The 27,520-nt window shown below is 46.4% G+C and overlaps 1 protein-coding gene across 1 annotated transcript; it reads right to left on the reverse strand.

Annotated features, from left to right (window-relative positions):
- Window positions 1-23,255: 23,255 nt before the first annotated feature.
- Window positions 23,256-26,698, reverse strand: LOC130272504 (E3 ubiquitin-protein ligase UHRF1-like). The gene has a single exon (XM_056518352.1). It carries the CDS (start codon window positions 26,172-26,174, stop codon window positions 23,943-23,945), a length of 2,232 nt encoding a protein of 743 aa, XP_056374327.1. The 5' UTR covers window positions 26,175-26,698; the 3' UTR covers window positions 23,256-23,942.
- Between the last annotated feature and the right edge of the window lie 822 nt (window positions 26,699-27,520).

Below are 27,520 nucleotides of genomic sequence, written 5' to 3' on the forward strand. Positions count from 1 at the left end.
GGCGACTTTTCGTTAAAGTCGGATGTGTAAATGAAAAAAAAAATAGTTTTCACAAAAATGCAGTTTTTTTCCCCAAATTTACCATTTTTACAAAGGGTAATGGGAGAAAATGCCCCTCAAAATTTGTAACCCCATCTCTTCTGAGTATGTAAATACCCCATGTGTGGATGTGTAGTGCACTATGGGTGCACTACAATGCTCAGAATAGAAGGAGTCACATTTGGCTTTTGCAAAGCAAATTTTGCTGAAATGGTTTTTGGGGGGCATGTCGCATTTAGGAAGCCCCTATGGTGCCAGAGCAGCCAAAAAAAAAACAAAAAACACATGGCATACTATTTTGGAAACTACACCCCTCAAGGAACATAACAAGGGGTACAGTGAGCCTTAACAATTCAAAGGTGTTTGACGACTTTTTGTTAAAGTTGGACGTGTAAATGAAAAAAAAAATTTTTCACTAAAATGCAGTTTTTTCCCCAAATTTTAAATTTTTTTTTACAAGGGGTAATAGGAGAAAATTACCTAAAAAATTTGTAACCCCATTTCTTCTGAGTATGGAAATACCCCATGTGTGGACGTCAAGTGCTCTGCTGGCGCACTACAGTGCTCAGAAGAGGAGGAGCGCATCGCCATCCTCTGCTGCCACCGATCCCCGTCGCTGATTGTCGCCTCCGCAGCGGTAAGTGGACTTCGGCGCCGGTCCCCTTCAATTTCCCCGTTCTGCCCGGCCTATTGTGGGTGGGCAGAACGGAGAAACCGAAAGATAACCCTCCCACCCCCGATCTGCTATTGGTCATCGCTTATGGACGACCAATAGCAGGGATAGGAGGGGTGGCAGCCCTGCCACCTCACTCCTATCCCTTCAGGAGGATCGTGGGTGTCTTGGACAACCCTGATCCCCCTTATTTTCTGGGTCACCGGGTCACGATTGACCCGTATGGCCCAGAATCGGCGCAAATTGCAGGTGTGGGCATTTACGCGGGGTGACTGCTCATGGATATCAGCAGTCACCCTGGTCCCCGTCCTTGGTCCTTAACTACCAGGGAGCTTAGACATACGCATACGTCCATGGTCCTTAACCCCTTAAGGATCGGGGGGTTTTCCGTTTTTGCATTTTCGTTTTTTGCTCCTTGCCTTTAAAAAATCATAACTCTTTCAATTTTGCACCTAAAAATCCATATGATGGCTTATTTTTTGCGCCACCAATTCTACTTTGTAATGACTTCAGTCATTTTGCCCAAAAATCTACAGTGAAACGGAAAAAAATATAATTGTGCGACAAAATTTAAAAAAAACGCAGTTTTGTAACTTTTGGGGGCTTTCGTTTCTACGTAGTACATTTTTCGGTAAAAATGACACCTTATGTTTATTCTGTAGGTCCATATAATTAAAATGATACCCTACTTATATAGGTTTGATTATGTCGGACTTCTGGAAAAAATCATAACTACATGCAGGAAAATGAATACGTTTAAAATTGTCATCTTCTGACCCCTATAACTTTTTTATTTTTCCGTGTATGGGGCAGTATGAGGGCTCATTTTTTGCGCTGTGATCTGAAGTTTAAACCGTACAATTTTTGCATTGATAGGACTTATTTATCGCTTTTTATTCATTTTTAAATGATATAAAAAGTTACCAAAAATGCACTTGGACTTTTTGGACTTTGGAATTTTTTTGCGCGTACGCCATTGACCGAGCGGTTTAATTAAAGATATATTTTTATAATTCGGACATTTCCGCAGGCGGTGATACCATATATGTTTATTTTTATTTTTATTTACACTGTGTTTTTTTTTTATTGGAAAAGGGGGGTGATTCAAACTTTTAATAGGGGAGGAGTTAAATGATCTTTATTCACTTTTTTTTTGCAGTGTTATAGGTCCCATAGGGACCTATAACAATGCACACACTGATCATTGTTATCCCATAGGGACCTATAACACTGCACACACTGATCATTGTTATCCCATAGGGACCTATAACACTGCACACACTGATCTCCTATGCTGATCACTGGTTTCTCATAAGAAACCAGTGATCAACGATTCTGCCGCATGAGCAGGCACTGAGCAGTCATTCGGCGATCGGACAGCGAGGAGGCAGGAAGGGGCCCTCCCACTGTCCTGTCAGCTGTTCGGCTATCCCGAACAGCCCGACTGAGCTAGCCGGCAACTTTCACTTTCACTTTTAGCCGCGCGGCTCAGCTCTGAGCGCGCGGCTAAAGGGTTAATAGCGCGCTGCGCCGCGATCGGCGCTGCACGCTATTAGAGGCGGGTCCCGGCTTCACTATGACGCCGGGCCCGCCGTGATATGACGCGGGGTTACTGTGTAACCCCGCGTTATATCGGGAGAGTAGGACCAAGGACGTACCGGTACGTCCTTGGTCCTTAAGGGGTTAAAGGGGTACTCCGGTGGAAAACTTTTTTTTTTTTTTTTTTTATCAACTGGTGCCAGAAAGTTAAACAGATTTGTAAATTACTTCTATTAAAAAAAATCTTAATCCTTCCAGTACTTATTAGCTGCTGAATACTACAGAGGAAATTAATTTCTTTTTGGAACACAGAGCTCTCTGCTGACATCACGAACACAGAGCTCTCTGCTGACATCACGAGCACAGTGCTCTCTGCTATGTGAATATTCGCATATTTGCGTATTCGATGAAGAAGACAGCCATTGGCTGTCCGGGCATTCTGGGAGTTGTAGTTTTGCAGCAGCAGGAGGCCCCCTGGTTTGAAAACCCTACAAAGAATCCACATGACACAACAGATGGGGGTTTGAGTAAACAATGTAATTTTGGATTATCTTCCATTGTGCAGTCACAAGGTAAAGACGTCATCCATAAGCAAACATCAGCTGCCGATCCTGGCGCTCACCTTGTGATCATAAAGCGGTAACTGCAGGTACAGGTCGCCGCCTTGTTTTCAGTGCTTGAGACTGATGCTCTTAAAGGGGTACTCTGGAAAACATTTTTCCTCCAAACAACTAGTTCCAGAAAGTTATACAGATTTGTAATTGATTTCTATTTAAAAATTTTAATCCTTCCAGTACTTACCAGCTGCTGTATGCTCCAAAGGAAGTTGTGTAGTTCTTTCCAGTCTGACCACAGTGCTCTCTGCTGACACCTCTGTCCATTTCAGGAACTGTCCAAAGTACGAGCAAATCCCCATAGCAAACCTATCCTGCTCTGGACAGTCCCTGACATGGACAGACGTGTCAGCAGAGAGCACTGTGGTCAGACTGAAAAGAACTACACAACTTCCTCTGGAGCATACAGCAGCGGAAAAGTACTTGAAGGATTAAGATTTTTAAATAGAAGTAATTTACAAATCTGTATAATTTTCTGGCACTAGTTGATTTAAAAAAACAAAAACAAAATTTCTTATCCTCCTGAGTGCCCCTTTAACACCTTAAGGACAATGGCATACCTGTACTCCCTTGTCCCTCTTTCCTTCTATGACGCGGGTTCAGGAGCTGACCCTGCATCATAGCAGGGTGGTCCCGGCAGCTATTAGCCATCAGGACCTGTGGCTAATACCAGACATCACCGACCGCAGTGATGCCTGGCATTAACCCCTTAGACGCTGCGATCAAAGTTGACTGTGGTATCTTAAAAAAAAAAACGAGTCCCGGTAGCTCAGCAGAGTTGATCGGGACCACAGCGGTAAAACTGCAGTGTCCCGATTAGAGGACGGCGGGAGGGCTCTTACCTGCCTCCTTGCTGTCCGAAAATTGCTCTGAAGTTCCAGTCAGCAATGGCAGGCTAGAGCAGGAGAGCACCGATTACTCTGATCAATGCTATGCTACGGTATGTAATGGTCCTCTATGGGGACAAAAAAAGTTTAAAAAAATAGTGTCAAAAAAAGTTTAAAAAAAAGTTTAAAAAAAAGTTATGGAATTTAACCCCTTCCCTAATAAAAGTTTGAATCACCCCCCTTTTCCTATTTCAAAAAAAACAAAAAACATATATATGTGGTATCGTCGCATGCGTAAATGTCCGAACGTGGAGGTGAGGTGTTGGCAGCAAGAGGAGACCATATAGTGGCGGAATAGCACAGCGTGGAGGTGTTGGCAGCATGAGGAGACCATATAGTGGATGAATGGCACAGCCTGGAGGTGTTGGCAGCATGAGGACACCATATAGTGGCTGAATGACACAGCATGGAGGTGTTGGCAGCATGAGGAGACCATATAGTGGATGAATGGCACAGCCCGGAGTTGCCAGCAGCATGAGTAGGCACTAAGCCTTCACAATCCCTAAGATTAAAAGATGAATTAAGAAATTTAAACCGAAGATTTTGAATAGCGGGTGCTACCTATGAGAAAATTTTAAATTACCAGACCCAGGCCCCACAGCGGCATCAGTAACCCATATATTGCCTGAATGACACAGTCTGGAGTTGGTTGATGCACAAGTACACACCAGGGCTTCACAATCCCCCCCCCCCCCCCAAAAAAAAACAAAAACTAGTTTAGCAACTGCTAAACTTCAAAAAATTAGAGGCCAAAGGCCAGTAGCATCAGTTTCCCCCATATTAGGAGCATAGTTGTCCCCCAGATTAGGAGCATAGATGTCCCGCAGATTAGGCAGCATAGATGTCCCCCAGATTAGGAGCATAGTTGTCCCCCAGATTAGGAGCATAGATGTCCCCCAGATTAGGCAGCATCGATGTCCCCTAGATTAGGAGCATAATTGTCCCCCAGATTAGGCAGCATAGATGTCCCCCAGATTAGGAGCATAGTTGTCCCCCAGATTAGGCAGCATAGATGTCCCCCAGATTAGGCAGCATAGATGTCCCCCAGATTAGGCAGCATAGATGTCCCGCAGATTAAGCAGCATAGTTGTCCCCCAGATTAGGCAGCATAGATGTCCCCCAGATTAGGCAGCATAGATGTCCCCCAGATTAGGAGCATAGTTGTCCCCCAGATTAGGCAGCATAGATGTCCCCCAGATTAGGCAGCATAGATGTCCCCCAGATTAGGCAGCATAGATGTCCCGCAGATTAAGCAGCATAGTTGTCCCCCAGATTAGGCAGCATAGATGTCCCCCAGATTAGGCAGCATAGATGTCCCCCAGATTAGGAGCATACTTGTCCCCCAGATTAGGCAGCATAGATGTCCCCCAGATTAGGAGCATACTTGTCCCCCAGATTAGGCAGCATAGATGTCCCCCAGATTAGGAGCATAGTTGTCCCCCAGATTAGGAGCATAGTTGTCCCCCAGATTAGGCAGCATAGATGTCCCCCAGATTAGGAGCATAGTTGTCCCCCAGATTAGGCAGCATAGATGTCCCCCAGATTAGGCAGCATAGATGTCCCCCAGATTAGGCAGCATAGATGTCCCCCAGATTAGGCAGCATAGATGTCCCCCAGATTAGGCAGCATAGTTGTCCCCCAGTCAGCGCGGGCCGGTCAGAGCCAATCAAAGGGCCGTATGTTGCAAGCGGGCCGTACAATGCCCAGGTCTGTCCCAGGGGGTTTCATAACCAACCATAACAGAGAAAATTTTGTTGTAGGAGTACGGTCAATCTACTCAGACCCATCTGTCATTGGTGGCTGGAAATCCTGGCTGATCCATCCCTGATTCATCTTGACAAACGTCAGTCTCTCCACATTTTTAGTGGACAGACGAGTTCGCCTTGGGGTGACTATGGCCCCGGCCGCAATAAACACCCACTCTGATGGCACACTACTGGCCTCTTTTTCAGGGCAAACTCCGCTAGTTGCGGCCATAAATCGAGTTTGGCTGCCCAGAAGTCCATCGGATCTTCAACAGTTGTTGGCACGGTCATGTCGAGGTAAGCTATCACCTGCTGGTTCAGGTCCTGCTCCATGTCCACCTGCTGCTGATGAGTAGCTTCACTATGCGGCTGAAGGAAGCTACTCATCAGCGACTGTAGACTCAGGCTGCTGCTGATTGAGCCGGTACTGCTCCTGCCACCCCTCCCCTCCCCAGCAGCCGTGGCAGTGGAAGGTGAGCGCAGAGGGCCCCCGAGTCAGACCTGCGAGTGGATGGACCATGTGGCCGATAGGCATCGGCCAACCGACTACGTAGAAGCTCCCTGAAGTAGGTCAGTTTGTCCTCCCTCTCAGTGGGTGTAAAAAAGGCCCCCATTCTGGGCCGGTAGCGAGGGTCTAATAAGGTGGAGATCCAGAAGTCATCACGCTGACGAATTTTGACAATTCGGGGGTCACTACGCAAGCAACTCAGCATGCATCGTGCCATTTGTGACAGTGACTCACTGGGACTATCTGCCTCCATCTCACCTCCCTCGTAATAACCATCCAGCTCCTCTGGCTGCTCCTGCTCCTCCTCTCCTGTCCAATGACCAGAAACACCTGCCATCTCATCCACCGTAAACTGTGCTCCGCTCTGCCCCTCATCATCCTCCTCCTCCTCCTCCTCCAGTTCATCCCCCACAGGACTCATGTAGCCTTCTGATGTAGGCGCAACGTCTCCATTGCCGTGACCAGCCGTGTTTTCAATCATTTTTTGGAGTAAATGTAGGAGTGGAATTACGTCGTTCATGGCGTAATTCGAGCGACTAACAAAAAATGTGGCTTCCTCAAAGGGCCTCAGCAAACGGCAGGTGTCACGTATGAGCTGCCACTCGTTCACATTGAAGTTATACAGGGGAGTACTCCTATCTGCTTGGATCATCAAAAAATCGGTGATGGCTTTTCTTTGTTCGTATAGTCTGTCCAACATATGGAGGGTGGAATTCCAACGTGTGGCAACGTCACAAATGAGATTATGTTGTGGGATACTGTTCTGACGCTGCAGCTCAAGCAGTGTGCTTGGCGGTGTACGAGTGGCTGAAGTGCATGCACAGTTTCCTTGCCATTGTCAGGACGTCTTGCAAATGGGGTGAAGACTTGATGAACTTCTTGACAACCAGATTCAACAGGTGTGCCATGCAGGGCGAATGGTTCACACTTCCTTGTCACAGCGTGGCCACCATGTTCTTCCCATTGTCGGTCACCATGATTCCCATTTCCAGATTTTGTGGAGTAAGCCATACTCCGATTTCTTCACGAATGAACTTTAGCAGTTCCTCCCCTGTGTGACTCCATTCGCCAAGGCAAACCATGTGAAGAACAGCTTGACACCGCTGTGCCCTACACACATGGTACGATGAAGGGCCACCGAGATTTGGACGTGCAGTGGAGGCCGAGGACACGGGGGAGGAGCGGGAGGAGGAGGAGGCGCACACTGTAAAAGGACCAACTGCCTGGGAGCGAGAGCGTGGAGGAGGAAGCGGTGTGACCTGTCCAAGTTGCTGTTGCGGCTGTGCAGGAACAACATTTACCCAGTGGGCCGTAAAAGACATGTATTGTCCCTGCCCGTAGTTACAGCTCCACACGTCGGCGCTGCCGTGCACTTTTGAACACACCGACAGGCTCAAGGACTGGCCCACCTTCTCTTGTACAAACTTATGCAGGGCTGGTACTGCCTTCTTCGCAAAGAAATGACGGCTTGGGACTCTCCACCTTGGCTCGGCACAAGCCATCAATTCCCTGAAAGGTGCAAAGTCCACCAGTTGGAAAGGGAGGGACTGCAACACCAGCAACTTGGACAGGAGCACATTCAACTTCTGCGCCGTTGGATGAGTGGGCGCATACTATTGTCTCTTGGACATGGCTTCGCCTATTGATTGTTGGCGGAATGGCTGACTAAAAGCAGAAGAAGCAGGAGCGCCAGAAGGAGGGTTTGACACAATGCTCCCTACAGCTGAGGTGGTGGAGCCTTGGCTGGATGACGGAGGGAGCAGATGGCCACTGGGTGATGCGGCAGGCTGGACCACTACATCGGAGCCACGATTATCCCAGGCCGTTTTATGGTGGTGAATCATGTGTTGACGCAGGGCCGTGGTGCCGAGATTCGGACCCTGGCCACGCTTCACCTTCTGCTGACAGATTTTGCATGTGACTACGCTAAGATGAAGAACAACCACACCGCAGAGTAGCTGATTTTCCCACCCGCAGTCCGCACTATTTGACTGCTATTGGCGCCGTCTCCAGGAACCCCTGTTCCACTACCTCCCTGAATGGTAGCTTGCAGGTGGTCTCCCCCTGGCACGTTTGGCTCCTGAATTTCCACAACTGCCACCACCACACTGATTGCCAACCGTGCTACCGTCTTGCTGCCTCATAGACAAAGAGCAAATCTCTTCTCCTGATGATGATGAAGCCCCGGCTTCTGCACCGGGCTCCCAATTGCGATCGGCTTCATCATCATCAAATGATGTGTGCACGTCACTGATGTCCTCCTCGTGTTCCACAACAGAATCTGCCTCAGGACCCTAAACAATTGAAACACCGCCTCCCACGTCACTCTCCGCATCACTACCTGGCCGCCATGCGGAGCAAGGGACGCATGTCTCCTCACATTCTTGGCTGCCCATTAGATGCTGACTGTCCTCTATTACATCGTCCTCGCTAAATAGTGGAGCTGAACCCAAAGCATGAGATACTTCTTTGGGAGAGGGAACAGCATAGGACAAAGGCAATGGGATTACGGGGACTGCTCCCGGGCCATGCCAACTGAGGGTTGTGTCTGAGGAACCCACCGACTCTTGACTGGGGTTGTGAGATGTCGCTTGTGATGATGGGGATGAGTGTGCAAACCAATTGACGAGGAGAGATGAGTCGACGACACGACCGCTGGGTGTTAACGGGAGCTCAGGCCTATTGCTGTGACTCCTGCTGCCACTCGCCCCAAGTCTGCTGCCAACTCTGCCTGATGTATGTAGGCCTCTGCCCCTTCTCTGTGCACGTCCTGGCACTTCCCTGCCTGACATACTTAGTGCGTTTATGAGGGTATAGAACAGCAGCAGGCATAAGCGTGCGCACGGGGTGTGCCGGGTGTGCCCAGGCACACCCTAATCAAGCCCAGGGAGGCATCCGAGGCCACCATGAGCAGCCCGCAGAGGACCCCCCCCCCCCCCCCCCGTCACATTCGGGACATCCCTGTGTCCCGAAAGATCTTTTCGGGACACAAGGATGTCCCGGTTACCTTTCTACAGTGGCCCCCGTGTTAACTTTCAAAACACAGGGGCCGCCGGGAAGTAGCGCACGCAGGGACGTCATTGACGTCCCGTGCGTGCGCCCATAGCAACAGAGGAGCGGAGATTCAAGGAAGAGGATGCGCGCGCCGGCCAGAATGGTAAGTGACCAACACGAGCTGGTGTGGGGGAAACTATGTGGGGGAAACTATACTGCACCTAATGTGGGGAAAACTATACTGCACCTAATGTGGGGGAAAGTATACTGCACCTAATGTGGGGGAACTATACTGCACCTAATGTGGGGAAAACTATACTGCACCTAATGTGGGGGAAAGTATACTGCACCTAATGTGGGGGAAAGTATACTGCACCTAATGTGGGGGAACTATACTGCACCTAATGTGGGGAACTATACTGCACCTAATGTGGGGAGAACTATACTGCACCTAATGTGGGGAAAACTATACTGCACCTAATGTGGGGGAAAGTATACTGCACCTAATGTGGGGGAAAGTATACTGCACCTAATGTGGGGGAAAGTATACTGCACCTAATGTGGGGGAAAGTATACTGCACCTAATGTGGGGGAAAGTATACTGCACCTAATGTGGGGGAAACTATACTGCACCTAATGTGGGGGGAAACTATACTGCACCTAATGTGGGGGAAACTATACTGCACCTAATGTGGGGAGAACTATACTGCACCTAATGTGGGGAGAACTATACTGCACCTAATGTGGGGGAACTATACTGCCAGCCTAATGTGGGGGAACTATACTGCCAGCCTAATGTGGGGGAACTATACTGCACCTAATGTGGGGGAACTATACTGCACCTAATGTAGGGGAACTATACTGCACCTAATGTGGGGGAAAGTATACTGCACCTAATGTGGGGGAAAGTATACTGCACCTAATGTGGGGGAAAGTATACTGCACCTAATGTGGGGGAAAGTATACTGCACCTAATGTGGGGGAAACTATACTGCACCTAATGTGGGGGAACTATACTGCACCTAATGTGGGGAGAACTATACTGCACCTAATGTGGGGGAACTATACTGCCAGCCTAATGTGGGGGAACTATACTGCCAGCCTAATGTGGGGGAACTATACTGCACCTAATGTGGGGGAACTATACTGCACCTAATGTAGGGGAACTATACTGCACCTAATGTGGGGGAACTATACTGCACCTAATGTGGGGGAAACTATACTGCACCTAATGTGGGGGAAACTATACTGCACCTAATGTGGGGGAAACTATACTGCACCTAATGTGGGGGAAACTATACTGCTCCTAATGTGGGGGAAACTATACTGCACCTAATGTGGGGGAAACTATACTGCACCTAATGTGGGGGAAACTATACTGCACCTAATGTGGGGGAAACTATACTGCACCTAATGTGGGGGAAACTATACTGCACCTAATGTGGGGGAACTATACTGCACCTAATGTGGGGGAACTATACTGCACCTAATGTGGGGAGCTATACTGCACCTAATGTGGGGGAACTATACTGCACCAAATGTGGGGGAACTATACTGCACCTAATGTGGGGGAACTATACTGCACCTAATGTGGAAAGATATACTGCACCTAATGTGGGGAACTATACTGCACCTAATGTGGGGGAACTATACTGCACCTAATGTGGGGGAACTGTACAGCACCTAATGTGGAAAGATATACTGCACCTAATGTGGGGAGCTATACTGCACCTAATGTGGAGGAACTATACTGCACTTAATGTGGGGGAACTATACTGCACCTAATGTGGGGGAACTATACTGCACCTAATGTGGGGGAACTATACTGCACCTAATGTGGGGAAACTATACTGCACCTAATGTGGGGAAACTATACTGCACCTAATGTAGGGGAACTGTACTGCACCTAATGTAGGAGAACTGTACTGCACATAATGTGGGGAACTGTACTACACCTAATGTGGGGGAACTGTACTGCACTTAATGTAGGGGAACTGTACTGGTGCAGTACAGTTCCCCCACATTAGGTGCAGTACAGTTCCCCCGCATTAGGTGCAGTACAGTTCCCCCGCATTAGGTGCAGTACAGTTCCCCTTCATTAGGTGTAGTACAGTTCCCCCACATTAGGTGCAGTACAGTTCCCCCACATTAGGTGCAGTACAGTTCCCCCACATTAGGTGGCACCTAATGTGGGGGAACTGAACTGCACCTAATGTGGGGGAACTGTACTGCCAACCTAATGTGGGGGAACTGTACTGCCAACCTAATGTGGGGGAACTGTACTGCCAACCTAATGTGGGGGAACTGTACTGCCAACCTAATGTGGGGGAACTGTACTGCACCTAATGTGGGGGAACTGTACTGCCAACCTAATGTGGGGGAACTGTACTGCCAACCTAATGTGGGGGAACTGTACTGCCAACCTAATGTGCGGGGACTTATACTGCCAACCTAATGTGGGGGAACTATACTGCACCTAATGTGGCGGGACTTATACTGCACCTAATGTGGGGGGACTATACTGCACCTAATGTGGGGGAACTATACTAACTGTGTGTATGTGTGCTTATATATACGTACATGCACGCGCGCGGCGTGAGTTTGTGCTTTAGGGTGCACACCCTAATGCAATAGGCTGCGCACGCCTATGGCAGCAGGCGATCACTTACGGCTGTCCTTTCAAAGTATATAGGCCCTAGACAGAATAACAGTTACTAAATAGTACACTCCTTTGTTGTATGTATGCCCTTTGCAATGATGAGCGCACTGTTAAGCGTATTTATACGCAGAAAAACTTTTTTTTTTTTGTTGTATACACCAGCCGGTATATACTAACATGTGGTATAACACTGAATTTAGCACCGAGACAGAAAAAAAAGGTGGTATATAGTACACTATTTGCTTGTATTTAGGCCCTTTGCAATGATAAGGACACTTAAGCGTATTTGTACGCAGGAAAAACTTTTTTTTCTTTCATACACCAGCAGGTGTATAACGTGTGGTATAACACTGAATTTAGCACAGAGACAGTAACAGGTGAAAAATGGTAAAAAAAAAAGGCACTAAAGTCCACACTAATAAGACTTATTTCTGAACAGCAGCAGGACCCAACTGGGCAGCACCACAGAAATTTTTTTTTAGGGTACGTTCCCACACGGCGTATTTTGCTGCGTATTTTCCTACCCATTGACTTCAACAGAGAAAATAAAATACGCAGCAGCAAATACGCAGCAAATACGCCGTGTGGGAATGTACCCTTACAGGGATTAAACCCTAAATTGCACTCTGTCACACAATTGTGAGAATCAGATTTGTGGAGCAACAGAAAAAAGTCAATTGGGCTGAAAAGAGGAGATTAGATGCTCCATACAGGTAAAACAGCTGTGAGATCTATGACGCAGGTGACTATGCAGCACCTCTATGCCTGCTATATGGAGTAAGGAGAATACTTGGTTTCGCTAGAATCGTTCTCGGTCAGAACTGCAGCAACACTGTGCCCTGTGTCTTTCCCTAATGCTGATGTCTCCGCTGCATATATGCTGTATAACGCCGTTGTATGCGATCAGCACACAGACGTGCAGTCACTTCCTTTCCCTATCTCGTGTGCAGAAGATATGACCAGAGGGAAGATGGCCGCCGATTATATAGGGGCTGTGACATCACAGGGGACAGTGAACACCGATAGGCTGCATCTGACATGTGATTCAGGGTCAGCCCACCTACCTTGATTCCCGCACCAGCTTCCCGCCCTCCGATGGTGCCTTGCCCCATGTACTGACATGTGGAGCCGCCTAGAACGCAGGAAAAGAAAACGTATGCGGTTGCAGTATGGTTTTTAAACCGGAGACAAAATCGTGGTCAACCACGGTTTAAAAACCACACTGCAACCGCATACATTTTTTTTTTTTAACATGGACAATGGCAAACGCACATGTATACGGTTCCATACGGGAAAAACGTCTAAGTTTTTACTTTGCACATGCGCATTTGAATCGTAAAGACCCCACCCAAGACCCCTCCCATTAAAAATGGACAAAATTTTAAAAAACTTATGTACGCATACGGTTTACTTTTTCCCATACTGTTCCATCCGTTCTTTTGCCCATATGGTTTACTTTAGAAGGATTGATAACAGTATGGCAAAAACGTAGTGTGAACCCAGCCTAAGATAGATGTGGGTCCCAGGAGTGGAATCAAGGGGAGTTGGGTGAGATTTCTGAGTAAAATAAAACTGCAGTGGACGAGTTTAAATAAAAGAAGCGACAGAGACTTGCGAAAAAATGAAAGCAGTAATCTGATTGGTTGCTATGGGCAACTGCACTTTTTCTCTAGGCAGGTTTTAATAAATTTCCTCCTTATGGTCTATTTCAGTAAATCTACCTCAAGTCTCCAGGTGGGAATAGCCCTTTCAATCCGTGATTAGACTTCTACTTGTCAGGATTGGAAAAAACGTTTCTTTCAGCAACAGCACCACACCTGTCCTCAGTTTGTGTTTGGTATTGCAGCTCAGTTCTATTGAAGTGAATGGTACCAAGTTGCAATACCACACACAACCTGAGGACGTGTGTGGCACTGTTCATTTAAGAAAGCTGTTTTTTTCAAACACTGAGGGAGATTTATCAAAATATATGCAGAGGAAACATTAACCAGTTGTCCATAGCAACAATCAGAACGCTACTTTCATTGCTGGGGACCCCCGTGATCTTGCACGCGGCACCCCGTTTTATAATCAGTCCCACAAGTGTTCGCTCCGGGTCTGATTACCGGCGACCACAGGGGGCGACGGCGTGTGACGTCACGCTCCGCCCCTCAATGCAAGCCTATGGGAAGGGGCGTGACAGCTATCACACCCCCTTCCATAGGCTTGCATTGAGGGGCAGAGTGTGACATCACACGCCGTCGCCCCCTGTGGTCACCGGTAATCAGACCCGGAGCGAACACGCTCCGGGGACTGATTATAAAACAGGGTGCCGTGTGCAAAATCACGAGGATCCCCAGCGGCGGGACTCCCGCAATCAGGCATCTCATCCCCTATCCTTTGGAAAGGGGATAAGATGTCTAAGCACCGGAGTACCCCTTTAAAACACACACACATATATATATATTTTTTTTAACATGTGAGTCAATGGGAACCATATGTGCGTACAGTTCCATCAGGTTTCTGACCTTACAGTTTTTTTGGGGAATTTCAATCAAACAAGTGAAACTTTATTCATAATTGAATGAAAAGTTAAAACCGTACACTTTTCTTAAAACGGATGCAACCGGACAATTGTATCATTCCGTGTTCATGATGTTACGCCCCTTCCATTCATGTCTAGGGGAGGGGGCGTGATGACTAGTACATAGCCCTCACCCCTCCCCTAATAGACATGAATGGAAGGGGCATCACAGCTGTGGTCACCAGTCATCCGGCATGGAGTGGAGTTCGCTCCGTGCACCGGTTGGGTAGGGAGCCGCAGCGGCGATCTGTAAATTACTTCTATTTTAAAAAATATTAATCCTTCCAGTACATTTTAGCAGCTGTATGCTAGAGAGGAAATTTTCTTTTTTGATTTTTTTTTTTGTCTTGTCCACAGTGCTCTCTGCTGACACCTGATGCCCATATCAGGAACTGTCCAGAGCAGGGGAAAATCCCTATAGCAAACATATGCTGCTCTGGACAGTTCCTGACATGGACAGAGGTGTCAGCAGATAGCACTGTGGTCAAACAAAAAAAAAGAAATTCAAAAAATAAAGAATGTCCCCTGTAGCATACAGCTGCTAAAAAGTACTGGAAGGGTCAAAAAAAATTTTTTTTATAGAAGTCATTTACAAATCTCTAGGGAAAAAAAAGAAAGTATGTGCAGCTCACAATTACCGTATAAGACGCACTTTTTCTTCCCCAAAACTGGGGGGAAAAATACGGCGAATACACACCTATCGCGGCGGTCCCTGTTGCCATCAACGGCCGGGACCCACGGCTAATACAGGACATCACCGATCGCGGTGATGTCCTGTATTAACCCTTCAGACGTGGCCATGAAAGCTGACCGCCGCGTCTGAAGGGAAAGTGACACTAACCCGGCTCTTCAGTCGGGCTGTTCGGGACCGCCGCGGTGAAATCGCGGCGGTCCCGAACAGCCCGACTGAATAGCCGGGTTAGCGCTTACAGGACACCGGGAGGGACCTTACCTGCCTCCTCGGTGTCTTCTCCATTCAGGGATCCCCTGTATGGCCGGCGCTCTCCTTCCTCGTCATCACGTACGTGCGTAACGACGGCGACCGAGGATACCCGGCCGGCAGCAGAGACGTTCCGGAGCGACGGGGACACGGCGACAACGATGGAGCGACATCCAGGGCAGCGGTGACGGGTCCGGAGCGGCGGGGACACGCGAGTATTACCTCCTATGCAGTGGTCTTCAATCTGCGGACCTCCAGATGTTTCAAAACTACAACTCCCAGCATGCCCGGACAGCCAACGGCTGTCCGGGCATGCTGGGAGTTGTAGTTTTGCAACATCTGGAGGTCCGCAGATTGAAGACCACTATTGGGTTCAAAATCTTTATTTTTTTTTTTTTAAGATTTTGCACCTATAAATTGGGTGCGTCTTATACGCCGGTGCGTCCTATAGGACGAAAAATACGGTATGTAACCTACCGAGGACTACCTACCGAGGAATGGAAGGGGGTCTGCTGTGCTGGGGGAGAGAATCCTGGAAGGGGTGGCTGAGTATTTAAACTAGGTGAGTGGGGGGAGGATAATAAAGCAAAGAAAGCAGACAGTGGGATGGATAGGTTAGAGAGGGGTCAGGACATAATGGCGGGTGGAGAGGAGTCCTGTGGGGGGAGGTTAAGAACAGTGGATAAGGAGATTCATGCGTTACAAACCAGCTGTAAAAATAAATGTAGCCCGAAAAATTGTAATCCCAATAATTCAAAAAATTCCATTAGCCCCAATAACTCAATAACTACAATAAGCCCCATTAACTCAAAAAATACCATTAGCCCCAATAACTTAAATAACAACGTTAGACGCAATAACGCAAAAAATCCCATTAGCCCCAATAACTTAAATAATAACGTTAGACCCAATAACTCAAAAAATCCCATTAGCCCCAATAACTTAAATAGTACAATTAGCCCTTATAACTCAAAAAATGACATTAACCCCAATAACTCTGAAAATCCCATTAGTGAGACTATATGTGTAAAACTTAATGGAAATGTAAAGTGTATGTTCACAAATGCCAGAAGCCTAGCAAATAAAATGGGGGAGCTTGAGGCCTTGATACTGGAGGAACATATTGATATAGTTGGGGTCACTGAGACATGGCTGGACTCCTCGCATGACTGGGCTGTCAATCTGCAGGGGTTTACATTGTTTCGCAAGGATAGAATGAACAGAAAAGGTGGTGGAGTCTGTCTGTATGTAAGAAGTGGTATGAAAGTCAGTGTGAACGATGCCATAGTGTGTGATGATTCTGAGGATGTGGAATCATTGTGGGTAGAATTACAAAAGGAGGGAAATACTGAAAAAATAATATTTGGTGTAATTTACAGACCCCCTAATATCACTGAAGAGATAGAAGGTCGGCTGTATAAACAAATAGAGAGGGCCGCCCGGGCAGGTACAGTGGTAATAATGGGAGATTTTAACTATCCAGACATAGATTGGGGTCCGGGGTTGGCTAAAACTACAAAGGGGAGAAAATTCCTAAATTTATTGCAGGATAATTTTATGGGCCAGTTTGTGGAGGACCCAACAAGAAGTGATGCCTTGTTGGATCTGATCATTTCCAACAACGCAGAGCTGGTTGGTAATGTAACTGTGCGGGAAAACCTTGGTAATAGCGACCACAATATAGTTACTTTTGACTTAAAATGTAGAAAACAAAGACAGACGGGGAAGGCAAAAACATATAACTTTAAAAAGGCAAACTTCCCTGGGCTGAGGGCTGCACTACAGGACATAGACTGGGGGGAGGTGTTCTCAAATACTGATACAGAAGGTAAATGGGACATCTTTAAATCAACTCTAAATAACTATACAGCTAAATATATACCAAAGGGGAACAAATATAAACGATTAAAACTAAATCCTACATGGCTGACACATGATGTTAAAAGAGCAATAAACAACAAAAAAATAGCCTTCAAAAAATACAAATCTGATGGGTCAGCTATAACATTTAAACAGTACAAAGAGCTTAATAAAGTCTGCAAAAATTTAATAAAAACAGCAAAAATTCAAAATGAGAGACAGGTGGCCAAAGAAAGCAAAACTAATCCTAAATATTTTTTTAGATATATAAATGCAAAAAAACCAAGGACAGAGCATGTAGGACCCCTTAATAATGATAATGGGGAGGTTGTCACAGGCGATCAAGAGAAGGCGGAGCTACTGAATGGGTTCTTTAGTTCTGTATATACTAAGGAAGAAGGAGCTGACATTGGCCAGGTCAGTGCTGGTAACACATCATGTACAGGTCAGTGCTGGTAACACATCATATAATGTATTGAACTGGCTTAATGTAGAGATGGTACAAGGTAAGTTAAGTAAAGTAAATGTAAGCAAATCTCCAGGGCCGGATGGACTACACCCAAGAGTTCTTAGAGAGGTAAGTTCAGTAATATCTGTACCCTTGTTCATGATATTTAGAGATTCTCTGGTGTCTGGTATTGTGCCAAGGGACTGGCGCAAGGCTAATGTGGTACCAATCTTCAAGAAGGGCTCTAGGTCTTCACCAGGCAATTATAGACCGGTAAGTCTAACGTGCATTGTGGGTAAATTGTTTGAAGGACTTATAAGGGATTACATACAGGAATACATAGGGGATAATAGTATTATAAGTGATAGCCAGCATGGGTTTACTAAGGATAGAAGTTGTCAAACCAATCTAATTTGCTTTTATGAAGAGGTGAGTAGAAGCCTTGACAGAGGAATGGCTGTGGATATAGTGTTTCTGGATTTTGCCAAAGCATTTGATACTGTCCCTCACAGACGTCTGACAGGTAAGTTAAGGTCCTTGGGCTTGGAAACTTTAGTTTGTAACTGGATTGAACACTGGCTCATGGATCGTACCCAGAGAGTGGTGGTCAATGATTCGTACTCTGATTGGTCCCCGGTTATTAGTAGTGTACCCCAAGGTTCAGTACTGGGACCGCTGTTGTTTAATTTATTTATCAATGATATAGAGGATGGTATTAACAGCTCTGTTTCTATCTTTGCAGATGACACCAAGCTTTGTAGCACAGTACAGTCTATAGAGGATGTGCATAAGTTACAAGATGACTTGGATAGACTAAGTGTCTGGGCATCCACTTGGCAAATGAGGTTCAATGTGGATAAATGTAAAGTTATGCATCTGGGTACTAATAACCTGCATGCGTCGTATGTCTTAGGGGGGATTAAACTGACAGAGTCACTGGTAGAGAAGGATCTGGGTGTACTTGTAGATCACAGACTTCAGAATAGCATGCAATGTCAGGCTGCTGCTTCCAAAGCCGGCAGGATATTGTCATGTATAAAAAGAGGCATGGACTCGAGGGACAGGGACATAATACTCCCCCTTTATAAAGCATTGGTACGGCCTCACCTGGAATATGCTGTTCAGTTTTGGTCGCCTGTCCATAAAAGGGACACTGCGGAGTTGGAAAGGGTGCAGAGACGCGCGACTAAACTAATATGGGGCATGGATCATCTTAGCTATGAGGAGCGATTAAAGGAGTTACAATTGTTTAGTCTTGAGAAGAGACGTTTAAGGGAGGATATGATAAATGTATATAAATATATTAATGGCCCATACAAAAAATATGGAGAAAAACTGTTCCAGGTTAAACCCCCCCAAAGGACGAGGGGGCACTCCCTCCGTCTGGAGAAGAAAAGGTTTAGTCTAAAGGGGCGGCACGCCTTCTTTACCGTGAGGACTGTGAATTTATGGAACGGTCTACCTCAGGAACTGGTCACAGCAGGAACAATTAACAGCTTTAAAGCAGGGTTAGATACATTCCTGGAACAAAATAACATTAATGCTTATGCAGAATTATAAAACTACATCCCTTTCCCTTATCCCCTTACATCCTTCCCTTCAATCCCCTGGTTGGACTTGATGGACGTATGTCTTTTTTCAACCATACTAACTATGTAACTATGTAACTATGTAACTATGAGGACAAACGGGTAATGCACCTATACCTATGGTGCCAATGTTAAACAAAAACGACAAAAATACCCCGACCTCAAGGAAGGTATAGTAGATGTGATAATTTAAACTATAATTTAAGGACCAAGAATCGTGTAATTGAAGCACGATTCTTGGTCCTTTAATTTTCATTTCAATTCTCACATCTACTATACCTTCCTTGAGGTCGGGGTATTTTTGTCCTTTTGTTTACAAATCTGTTTAAACTTTCTGGCACCAGTTGATTTAAAAAGAAATGTTTTCCACCAGAGTACCCCTATAATCTGTGGATCTTCAGCTGTGGCAAAACCACAACTCCCAGCATGCTGAGTGTTGTAGTTTTGCAACAGCTCAAAAGCCACAGGTTAAGGGGATTGTCCAGCATTAGGAGATTTAAAGGGGTACTCCAGTTAAAACCTTTTTTTCTTTTAAATCAACTGGTGGCAGAAAGTTAAACAGATTTGTAAATTACTTTTATTTAAAAAAAAAATCATAATCCTTCCTGTACTTATTAGCTGCTGAATACTACAAAGGAAATTCTTTTCTTTTTGGAATTCTCTCTGATGACATCACAACCACAGTGCTCTTTGCTGATGTCATAATAATAACTTTATTTATTGTTGTCCTTAGTAGGATTTGAACCCAAGGCCCCAGCACTGCAAGGCAGCAGTGCTAACTAGAGATGAGCGAACTTACAGTAAATTTGATTCGTCACGAACTTCTCAGCTCGGCAGTTGATGACTTATCCTGCGTAAAATTAGTTCAGTGGGCTGGAAAAGGTGGATACAGTCCTAGGAAAGAGTCTCCTAGGACTGTATCCACCTTTTCCAGCCCACCGGAGCACCTGAAAGCTGAACTCATTTCTGCAGGAAAAGTCATCAACTGCCGAGCCGAGAAGTTTGTGACGAATCAAATTTACTGTAAGTTCGCTCATCTCTAGTGCTAACCACTGAGCCACCATGCTGCCCTTAGCATACATCCGCTATGCACGGTTGCTAAAATGGACAGAGATGTCAGCAGAGAGCACTGTGCTCGTGATGTCAGTGTTCCAAAAAGAAAGGAATTTCCTCTGCAGCATTCAGCAGCTAATAAGTACCGGAAGGATTAAGATTTTTTAATAGAAGTAATTTACAAATATTTTTAACTTTCTGCCACCAGTTGATTTAAAAGAAAGAAGGTTTTCACCGGAGTACCCCTTTAATACCACACACAACCCAAGGACAATGGTGGCACTGTTCCTGGGGTGATTATAATTTTACATACACATACTTTTTTTTTTTTTTTATTTACTATCCATCAATCCCCAGGTCTGTTATAAAATTCGGAAGTGAAACTGCGAACACTGAAGGTTTTTTTGTTTGTTTTTTTATTGTTTTAATCAGAACAGTTTTACAAAAGTGTAAAAAAAAATAAAAAATAAAATAAAGGTATAAAAACAATTCCACAGAACTTCTGCACATCTCAAACACGACATGAATTGATAAAAGAAACAGTGACAACACTTGGCACAGAGAACTATAATTTGATAAACTAGAACACGAGCCGAAGGGAAAGAAGTCAAAACAGCAGCATTTCCCCAACTAGGGTGCCTCCAGCTGTTGCAAGACTACAACTTCCAGCATGCACGGACAGCCGAAGGCTGTCCGGGCATGCTGGGAGTTGTAGTCTTGCAACAGGTGGAGGCACCCTGGTTAGGGAAACACTGCAATACAGGCACAATATAATATAGCATTTTTCTAAGATCAAAAAAAATAAATTGTCTGAAAAACCATGTTTTAGCAAGGGGGGCTTCAACTATTGCAAAAACTACAACTCCCAGCAAAGGGCATGCTGGGAGATTTAATTCCCCAACAGCTAGAGAGTCAGGTTTAAAGAGGTTATCCAGGATTTAAAAAAAAAAAAAATAATAATAATAATAATAAAAACAGCACCACACCTGTTCCTCAGGTCGTGTGTGGTATTGCAGCTCAGTTCCAATTAAGTGAGTGGATCCAAGTTGTAATACCATACACAACCTGAGCACAGATGTGGCACTATTTTTTTTTTATTTATTTATTTATTTATTTTTTAAAGAGAGTAGCAGTTTTTCTATTCCTGGATAACTCCTTTAATCATTTGTTTAGCTACAGATCTTCAACCATTGCAAGACTACAACTCCCAGCATGTAGCTACGGTTTTACCAGGAGTTGTAATTTTACCGGAGACTTTTAGGTTGACGACCGGTCTGTACATGAAATGGAGCAACATTTATACCCACAGCATCTACCTACCTATATCGGCTGGTGATATTATTGTTTTAAAGGAATAAAAAATATATATATCTTGAAATTGTCATTTTTACCTCCTACCCAAAATTAATCATCTTGGACAGGATGTAGAATTAGTAATATGACACTTCCTGGCAGTAAAACAAAAAAACTATATAAAAACCTACGCGATAAAACTAAAACTGGAAGTTCTTAAAGAGACAGTCCCATTATTTTCTACAAAATCTAACAGTCACAACGGCTACTGCAGATCAAACAAAATAGGTGTGTGTGCGCCACCATTGGTGTGAACTGGATTTGCATGATCCTAGACCAGTGTTTTCCAACCAGGACACCTGCGGAGGTTGCAAAACTACAACTCCCAGCATGCCCGGACAGCCTTCGGCTGTCCGGGCATGCTGGGAGTTGTAGTTTTGCAACAGTTTGAGGCATACTGGAGGGAAAACACTGGTCTCAGACCATAGAAATAACTCCTTTGAGGTAGATCACATCTCTGCCAATGTGAAGTGAACAGCCTGATATGTATGTGAATATATGTAAATATTAAAAAGGGTTATAGTAGATCGCAGGGTGCCCCAGCTGTACAATACTTTAAATTAAAAAAAAATAATAATAAAATAAAAAAATAAAAAAAAACACGCATCTATAACTATGTTCTTCCACAAATAGCGCCCCTCTCATACTCAGGTTGTGTGTGGTATTGCAGCTCAGTTTTATTGAAGTTGAGCAGAGTTGCAATACCACACACAACCTGAGGACAGTGGGTGGTGCTGTTTCTACGTTCGCTGCTATCAGCGTCATAGTACACCTTTTCTACAGATGTTGCAAAACTAAAAATCTAGGCATGCTGGTAGTTGTATTGCAACAGCTGGAGGCACATTTGTTTGGGAAATGCTGTAGGAAACAGGGGTATGACACGTGAAACTCAACTTGGGATCTACTCCTCAACTAGGGTGCCTTCAGCTGTGGCAAAACTACAACTCCTAGCATGCTGGGACATCCAAAGGCCCTTGTCTGGCTGGGGATGCTGGGAGTTGTAGTTTTGCAAGATCTAGAACAATTGGGAAACACTCAAGAAGCTAAAGAGATTTTACTTCACTATTACTTTTTCCATCACCTGACTTGATAGCCTTTGGTCGCCCGGGCATGCTGAGAGTTGTTGTTTTGCAACAGCTGGAGACACACAGCTATTTGGTTATGCATGCAATACCAGACTTGACCAGTGGAAAAGAGTGGTGCTGTCACTGCCCCTTTACCTCTGGCTTGCTGTATATTTAGCACCCCCCCCCCCCCACCCCAATCTATGGCTCTACAGCTGTTGTGACACTACAATTCCCAGCATACCTGCCGTCAGGACACATTTGCAGATCGTGCCTTACAGCGTGGTTCCTGTGGCTCTCTAGCTGTTGCAACACTACATATCCCAGCAATCCCCAACTGCATGCAGCCAAGCTGTCACGGCATGCTGGGACAAGTAGATTTGCAACAGCAGTAAAGCAAGAGGCTGCAGCCCACGTTGGAACAGTGTTCCCTTAAAGGGGTACTCCACTGGAAAAGGTTTCTAAATCAACTGGTGCCAGAAAGTTAAACAAATTTGTAAGTTACTTCTATTTAAAAATCTTAATCCTTTCAGTAGTTAGCTGCTTTATGCTCCACAGGAACTTCTTTTCTTTTTGAATTACTTTCCTGTCTGACCCCAGTGCTCTCTGCTGACACCTCTGTCCAGAGCAGGAACTGTCCAGAGCAGGAGAGGTTTTCAATGGGGATTTTCTCCTACTCTGAACAGTTCCTGACTTGGACAGAGGTGTCAGCAGAGAGCAATGTGGTCAGACAGAAAGAAAATAAAAAAAAAGAAAAGAACTTCCTCTGAAACATACAGCAGCTGATAAGTACTGGAAGGGTTAAGATTTTTAAATAGAAGTAAATTTACACATTTCTGGCACCAGTTGATAAAATATATAACTGTGTATTACAAAGCTATAGCACACTGTATATACCCTTTATAGGGGTAATCCGCCAGAAAACATCTTATCCCCCCGAGATGAGTCATATAGGGTGGTGTTTCCTGACCAGGGTGCCTCCAGCTGCTGCAAAACTACAACTCCCAGCATGTTGGGAGTTGTAGTTTTGCAACAGTTGGAGGCTCCCTGGTTGGAAAACACTGGAATAGGGGATGTTTTCCAGCAGAGTACCCCTTTAATGGAAATGTAACCCCATCATATAAAAAATAAAAATAAAAATTAATTGTAAAAATCAGTGCAAATGTGAGTAATGAAAAATGTCCTGCAAGGAAAAGTACAGTCAACTATATAAATCCGCCACAGTGTGCATAGATCATGACAGGAGAACATATATAAGCGCTAAGACATAGAGGTAGAACAGACAGCAGAGAGTCTGGACAAAGATGAAGGAAGCAAAAGGAAGACGAGCCATGATTATTATGCCGCTCTACAGTAGACAACGGGGCGACAGGAAGGACACCGGCTGGAATCTGTATAGTCATTGAGAAGCTCTCTACCGCCCCCTCTCGTAGCCAGGGAAGAGCTGGACCAGGAGGCTCTGCAGCGGCTTGTTCACCTGCATGTTGTAGTTCTTGCCCAGGTCATGCCTGCAGGCCGGACAGTTGTAGACGGCGGCCTTGAAGGAGCGGTCCAGGCAGCTCTTACAGATGTTGTGGAGGCACTCCGTGGTGATGGGCTCGTACACCACCTCCTGGCAGCAGATACACAGGAAGGTCTCCTCCACCTTGTTGATGAACTTGGGTCCGGCCTTCAGGTAGGTCATCACTTCACTCCACAGTTTAGCGTTCGGCTTGTCCTTCTTGATCAGTTCTTTCTGCTCTGGGGTCAGTTTGTAGAGTTCCACTTTAGACTTCTTGGGGGTCCCACTAGAAGGCGTCAGGGCTTTGATGTTCTCAGAGTTCCTCTTTCGCTTGCCTTTCGGGGTTTCCTCCATGTTGTTGCCGCCTGCGTTCTCTTTCTCTCGCTCTTTGTTGGCGACGGATTCTAAGTAACCCTCGGGGTACTGCATGGTGAGGCCCAGTTTTTTAATGCGCTCTTTGCCCTCCCTGCTCCACGGTGCCGGCTCTTCGTCATCTCTCTGTAACAGATAGCGCCAAACCAGGAAGCCGGATTTGCCCTTTTCGGGCCAGTATTTCACCACCTTGTAGATACCATCGTAGCGGTTACCATCCTCTGGGGCGTATTTGCTATGTTTGCGCCCCTTTGAATTGCGCACCACACGCACGGGTTTACCCGCCTTCCAGTTCTTGGAAACTGCCCCCTGTTTGTCGTTGATGGGGGCATTGCAGTTGAGGGCCAGGGCCCGGTTTGTGTTGGTGAGTTTCTGGTCACATGACTGCTCTGCGGTTCTCTTGTTACCTGAGAGATCACGACCTCCACTACCTGTGTATGTAAACTCAGTCCCGTTATCTACATCATCCTCATAGCCCCCTGCCAGGACCAGAGAATAGGAGCCATCATTGCTTCTTCCATGGATGCCAGCCACATGAGGCCTGTGCACCCCCGCCTCGCTGACCTGCACCCTGAACTTCCACATGGTGCCAACAGGTACACCGGGTATGGGCCCGTAGTGATTGGACGGAACAATTGTGCATTCTCTAGAGCGCCCAACACACGCCATGCCTTTACCCCAGTCTCTCTGGCACGATGAGTTGGCGGACGCCATCTTGGCTTTCTTTTTGCTCTCTTTAAGCTTTTCACCAGCCAGCACCACCTCGCTGGTATCAATCCTGCATTCGGGGCAGTACCAGTCTTCGTCGTCTTGGGGGAGGGAAGTAAGAGGAGGGTCGAGGCAGTACATATGGAAGGCCATGTCACATTCGTCACACAACAGCTGCTTCCCGGGGTCCTGTTTGCCCCCACAGGTGTGGCAGGCGCACATGCGGCACTTGACCTTGGGGTTATCCCTGCAGTGTTTACATTCTGGACCATTTTGGCGTTTGGGTGGCGGTTCGGAGGACTGGGCGGAGGTGCCTGGTTCTTCGATCTTGAATATCTCATCCACAAACTTGATCCTGCAGTCATCCAGGGAGTCCCCGACCTCGCCCAATAAGACTTTGGCGTAGAGTTCTTTGACGGTCCTGGTCTCACGCTTGCGCAGGATCTCGGCGTCGTACCAGTACCCCTTCTCTGTGGGCTCATCCGGGTTGTAGTTGAGCATGACCACCAGTCCAGCCTTCAGCTCCCCCCAGGATAGCTTGGTCCTGGCCCGGGGTCTCACGTCCTTCCCGGTCAGCTGCACCACTCCATTCTCAGGATAGTCCTCATACCTTATATGGTAAATGACGTCATCGCCGGTGCTCCCCCGGCTCACGCTGACCACCTCCGCCTCGAACCAGGCGCCCATGTGCAGGTCCCGGGCGTCCACCAGCTCCTTCACCGTGTACAGCCCGAGGACGGAGGGTTCTGCGGGCGGCTCCTCGGGCTCCGGCTCCTCGGGCTCCTTCTCGGACATGGCGGCCTCGTCGGTGTCCTCCGGGGTGACCGGGGCCGGGGGGAGCTGGCGCACCAGCAGCTGCACGATGTCATTGAGGCCGACGCTGTAATCGAAGAGCGTGTGCCCGTCCTCCATCTGCTTCCCCCGGTAGAAGAGCCGCTGCCGGTCCTGCTGGACCCCGAACACCTCCTGGATGCGCTCCCGCAGCTCCTCCACCTTGGTCAGCTTAGACAGGGAGTCAATGCGGTGAGTGTCCCGGCCGTCCATGGTGCGCACCTGGATCCACATGATGGCGGCGGCGGCTGCGGTCTAGATCGGTATCGCTGTGCGGCTTCTCCGGTAAGGCTCCCGGTGTGATGCGCTCTCTGCTGAACTGCGGACAACAACTCCCGCGCTCCGGATTTGGCGCGGTTTATAGTTTGGCGGGAAGAAGACCCTCTCGCCGCTGATTGGCTGTAAAAGCGACAGCAGGGCGTGGCTATGGAAGGAATCCCCGCCCACTCCTCGTGTCTCCCAGTCACTGAGCGCCGTTTCCGTTCGCTGTTGTTTCGTCAGGATTCGGAAGTCGTTAACCCCTTGAGGCCCGGGAGGATCTTTTTGTTTCTCTTCCTGACTCGGCCTCTTTATTGTTACATTGTTGCTGTCGGACTCTTTCCCGGATGTTTTTGTATTTTTTTCAGCATCCTGGGGCACAAGAACCTCGATCAGTTATCCCCAACATTCAGGTGTTCCCAAACTACAACCCCCATCATGTACTGACTGCCAAATACTGGAGCAGTGTTTCCCAACCAGGGTGCCTCCAGCTGTTGCAAAACTACAACTCCCAGCATGCCCGGACAGCTTTGCAACAGCTGGAGGCACCCTGGTTAGGAAAGAGTGTACTGCTTAGTTTTCACTTGGTTTTTTGTCTTGCCGTTTTTTTCTAGCATTTTTTCATTTGTGGGGAAATTGCATTTTTTTGGCACCTTGGCAGTTTTTTCAACGCCGAATGCCAAACCTACATGGCTTTTTTCATGGCGTTTTTATTTCACTCCCATAGACTTCTATGGGAGGAAAACGCCACGATTTTGCTGAAATAAACGCCATAGGCTCAGCATGCTGCCAAGGAGCTTTCATTTTTTCCTCATCACCTTCTAAAAATCATAACACTTTAAATTTTGCACCTAAAATTCCATATTATGGCTCATTTTTTGCCTCACCAATTCTGCTTTGCAGTGACTTTAGTAATTTTACCAAAAAATCCACGGCGAAACGGAAAAAAAATTCATTGTGCGACAAAATGGAAGAAAAAACGCAATTTTTTTATCTTTTGGGGGGTTCTGTTTCTACGCAGTGTATTTTTTTTGTAAAAATGACACCTTATTATTATTCTGTAGGTCCATACGGTTAAAATGATCCCCTACTTATATAGGTTTGATTTTGCCGCACTTAAAATCATAACTACATGCAGGAAAATTAATACGTTTAAAATTGTCATCTTCTGACCCCTATAACTTTGTTATTTTTCCACGTACAGGGCGGTATGAGGGCTCATTTTTTGCGCCATGATCTGAAGTTTCTAGCGGTACCATTTTTGTATTGATCAGACTTTTTGATCGCTTTTTATTAATTTTTTCATGATATAAAAAGTGACC

This window comes from Hyla sarda, chromosome 5 (assembly GCF_029499605.1).
Source record: "Hyla sarda isolate aHylSar1 chromosome 5, aHylSar1.hap1, whole genome shotgun sequence".
In the NCBI taxonomy this organism is placed as follows: domain Eukaryota; kingdom Metazoa; phylum Chordata; class Amphibia; order Anura; family Hylidae; genus Hyla; species Hyla sarda.

Bases quoted from the DNA above. Each gene is read 5' to 3' on its own strand.
- LOC130272504 (XM_056518352.1), bottom strand. From the start codon at position 26,174: ATGTGGATCCAGGTGCGCACCATGGACGGCCGGGACACTCACCGCATT.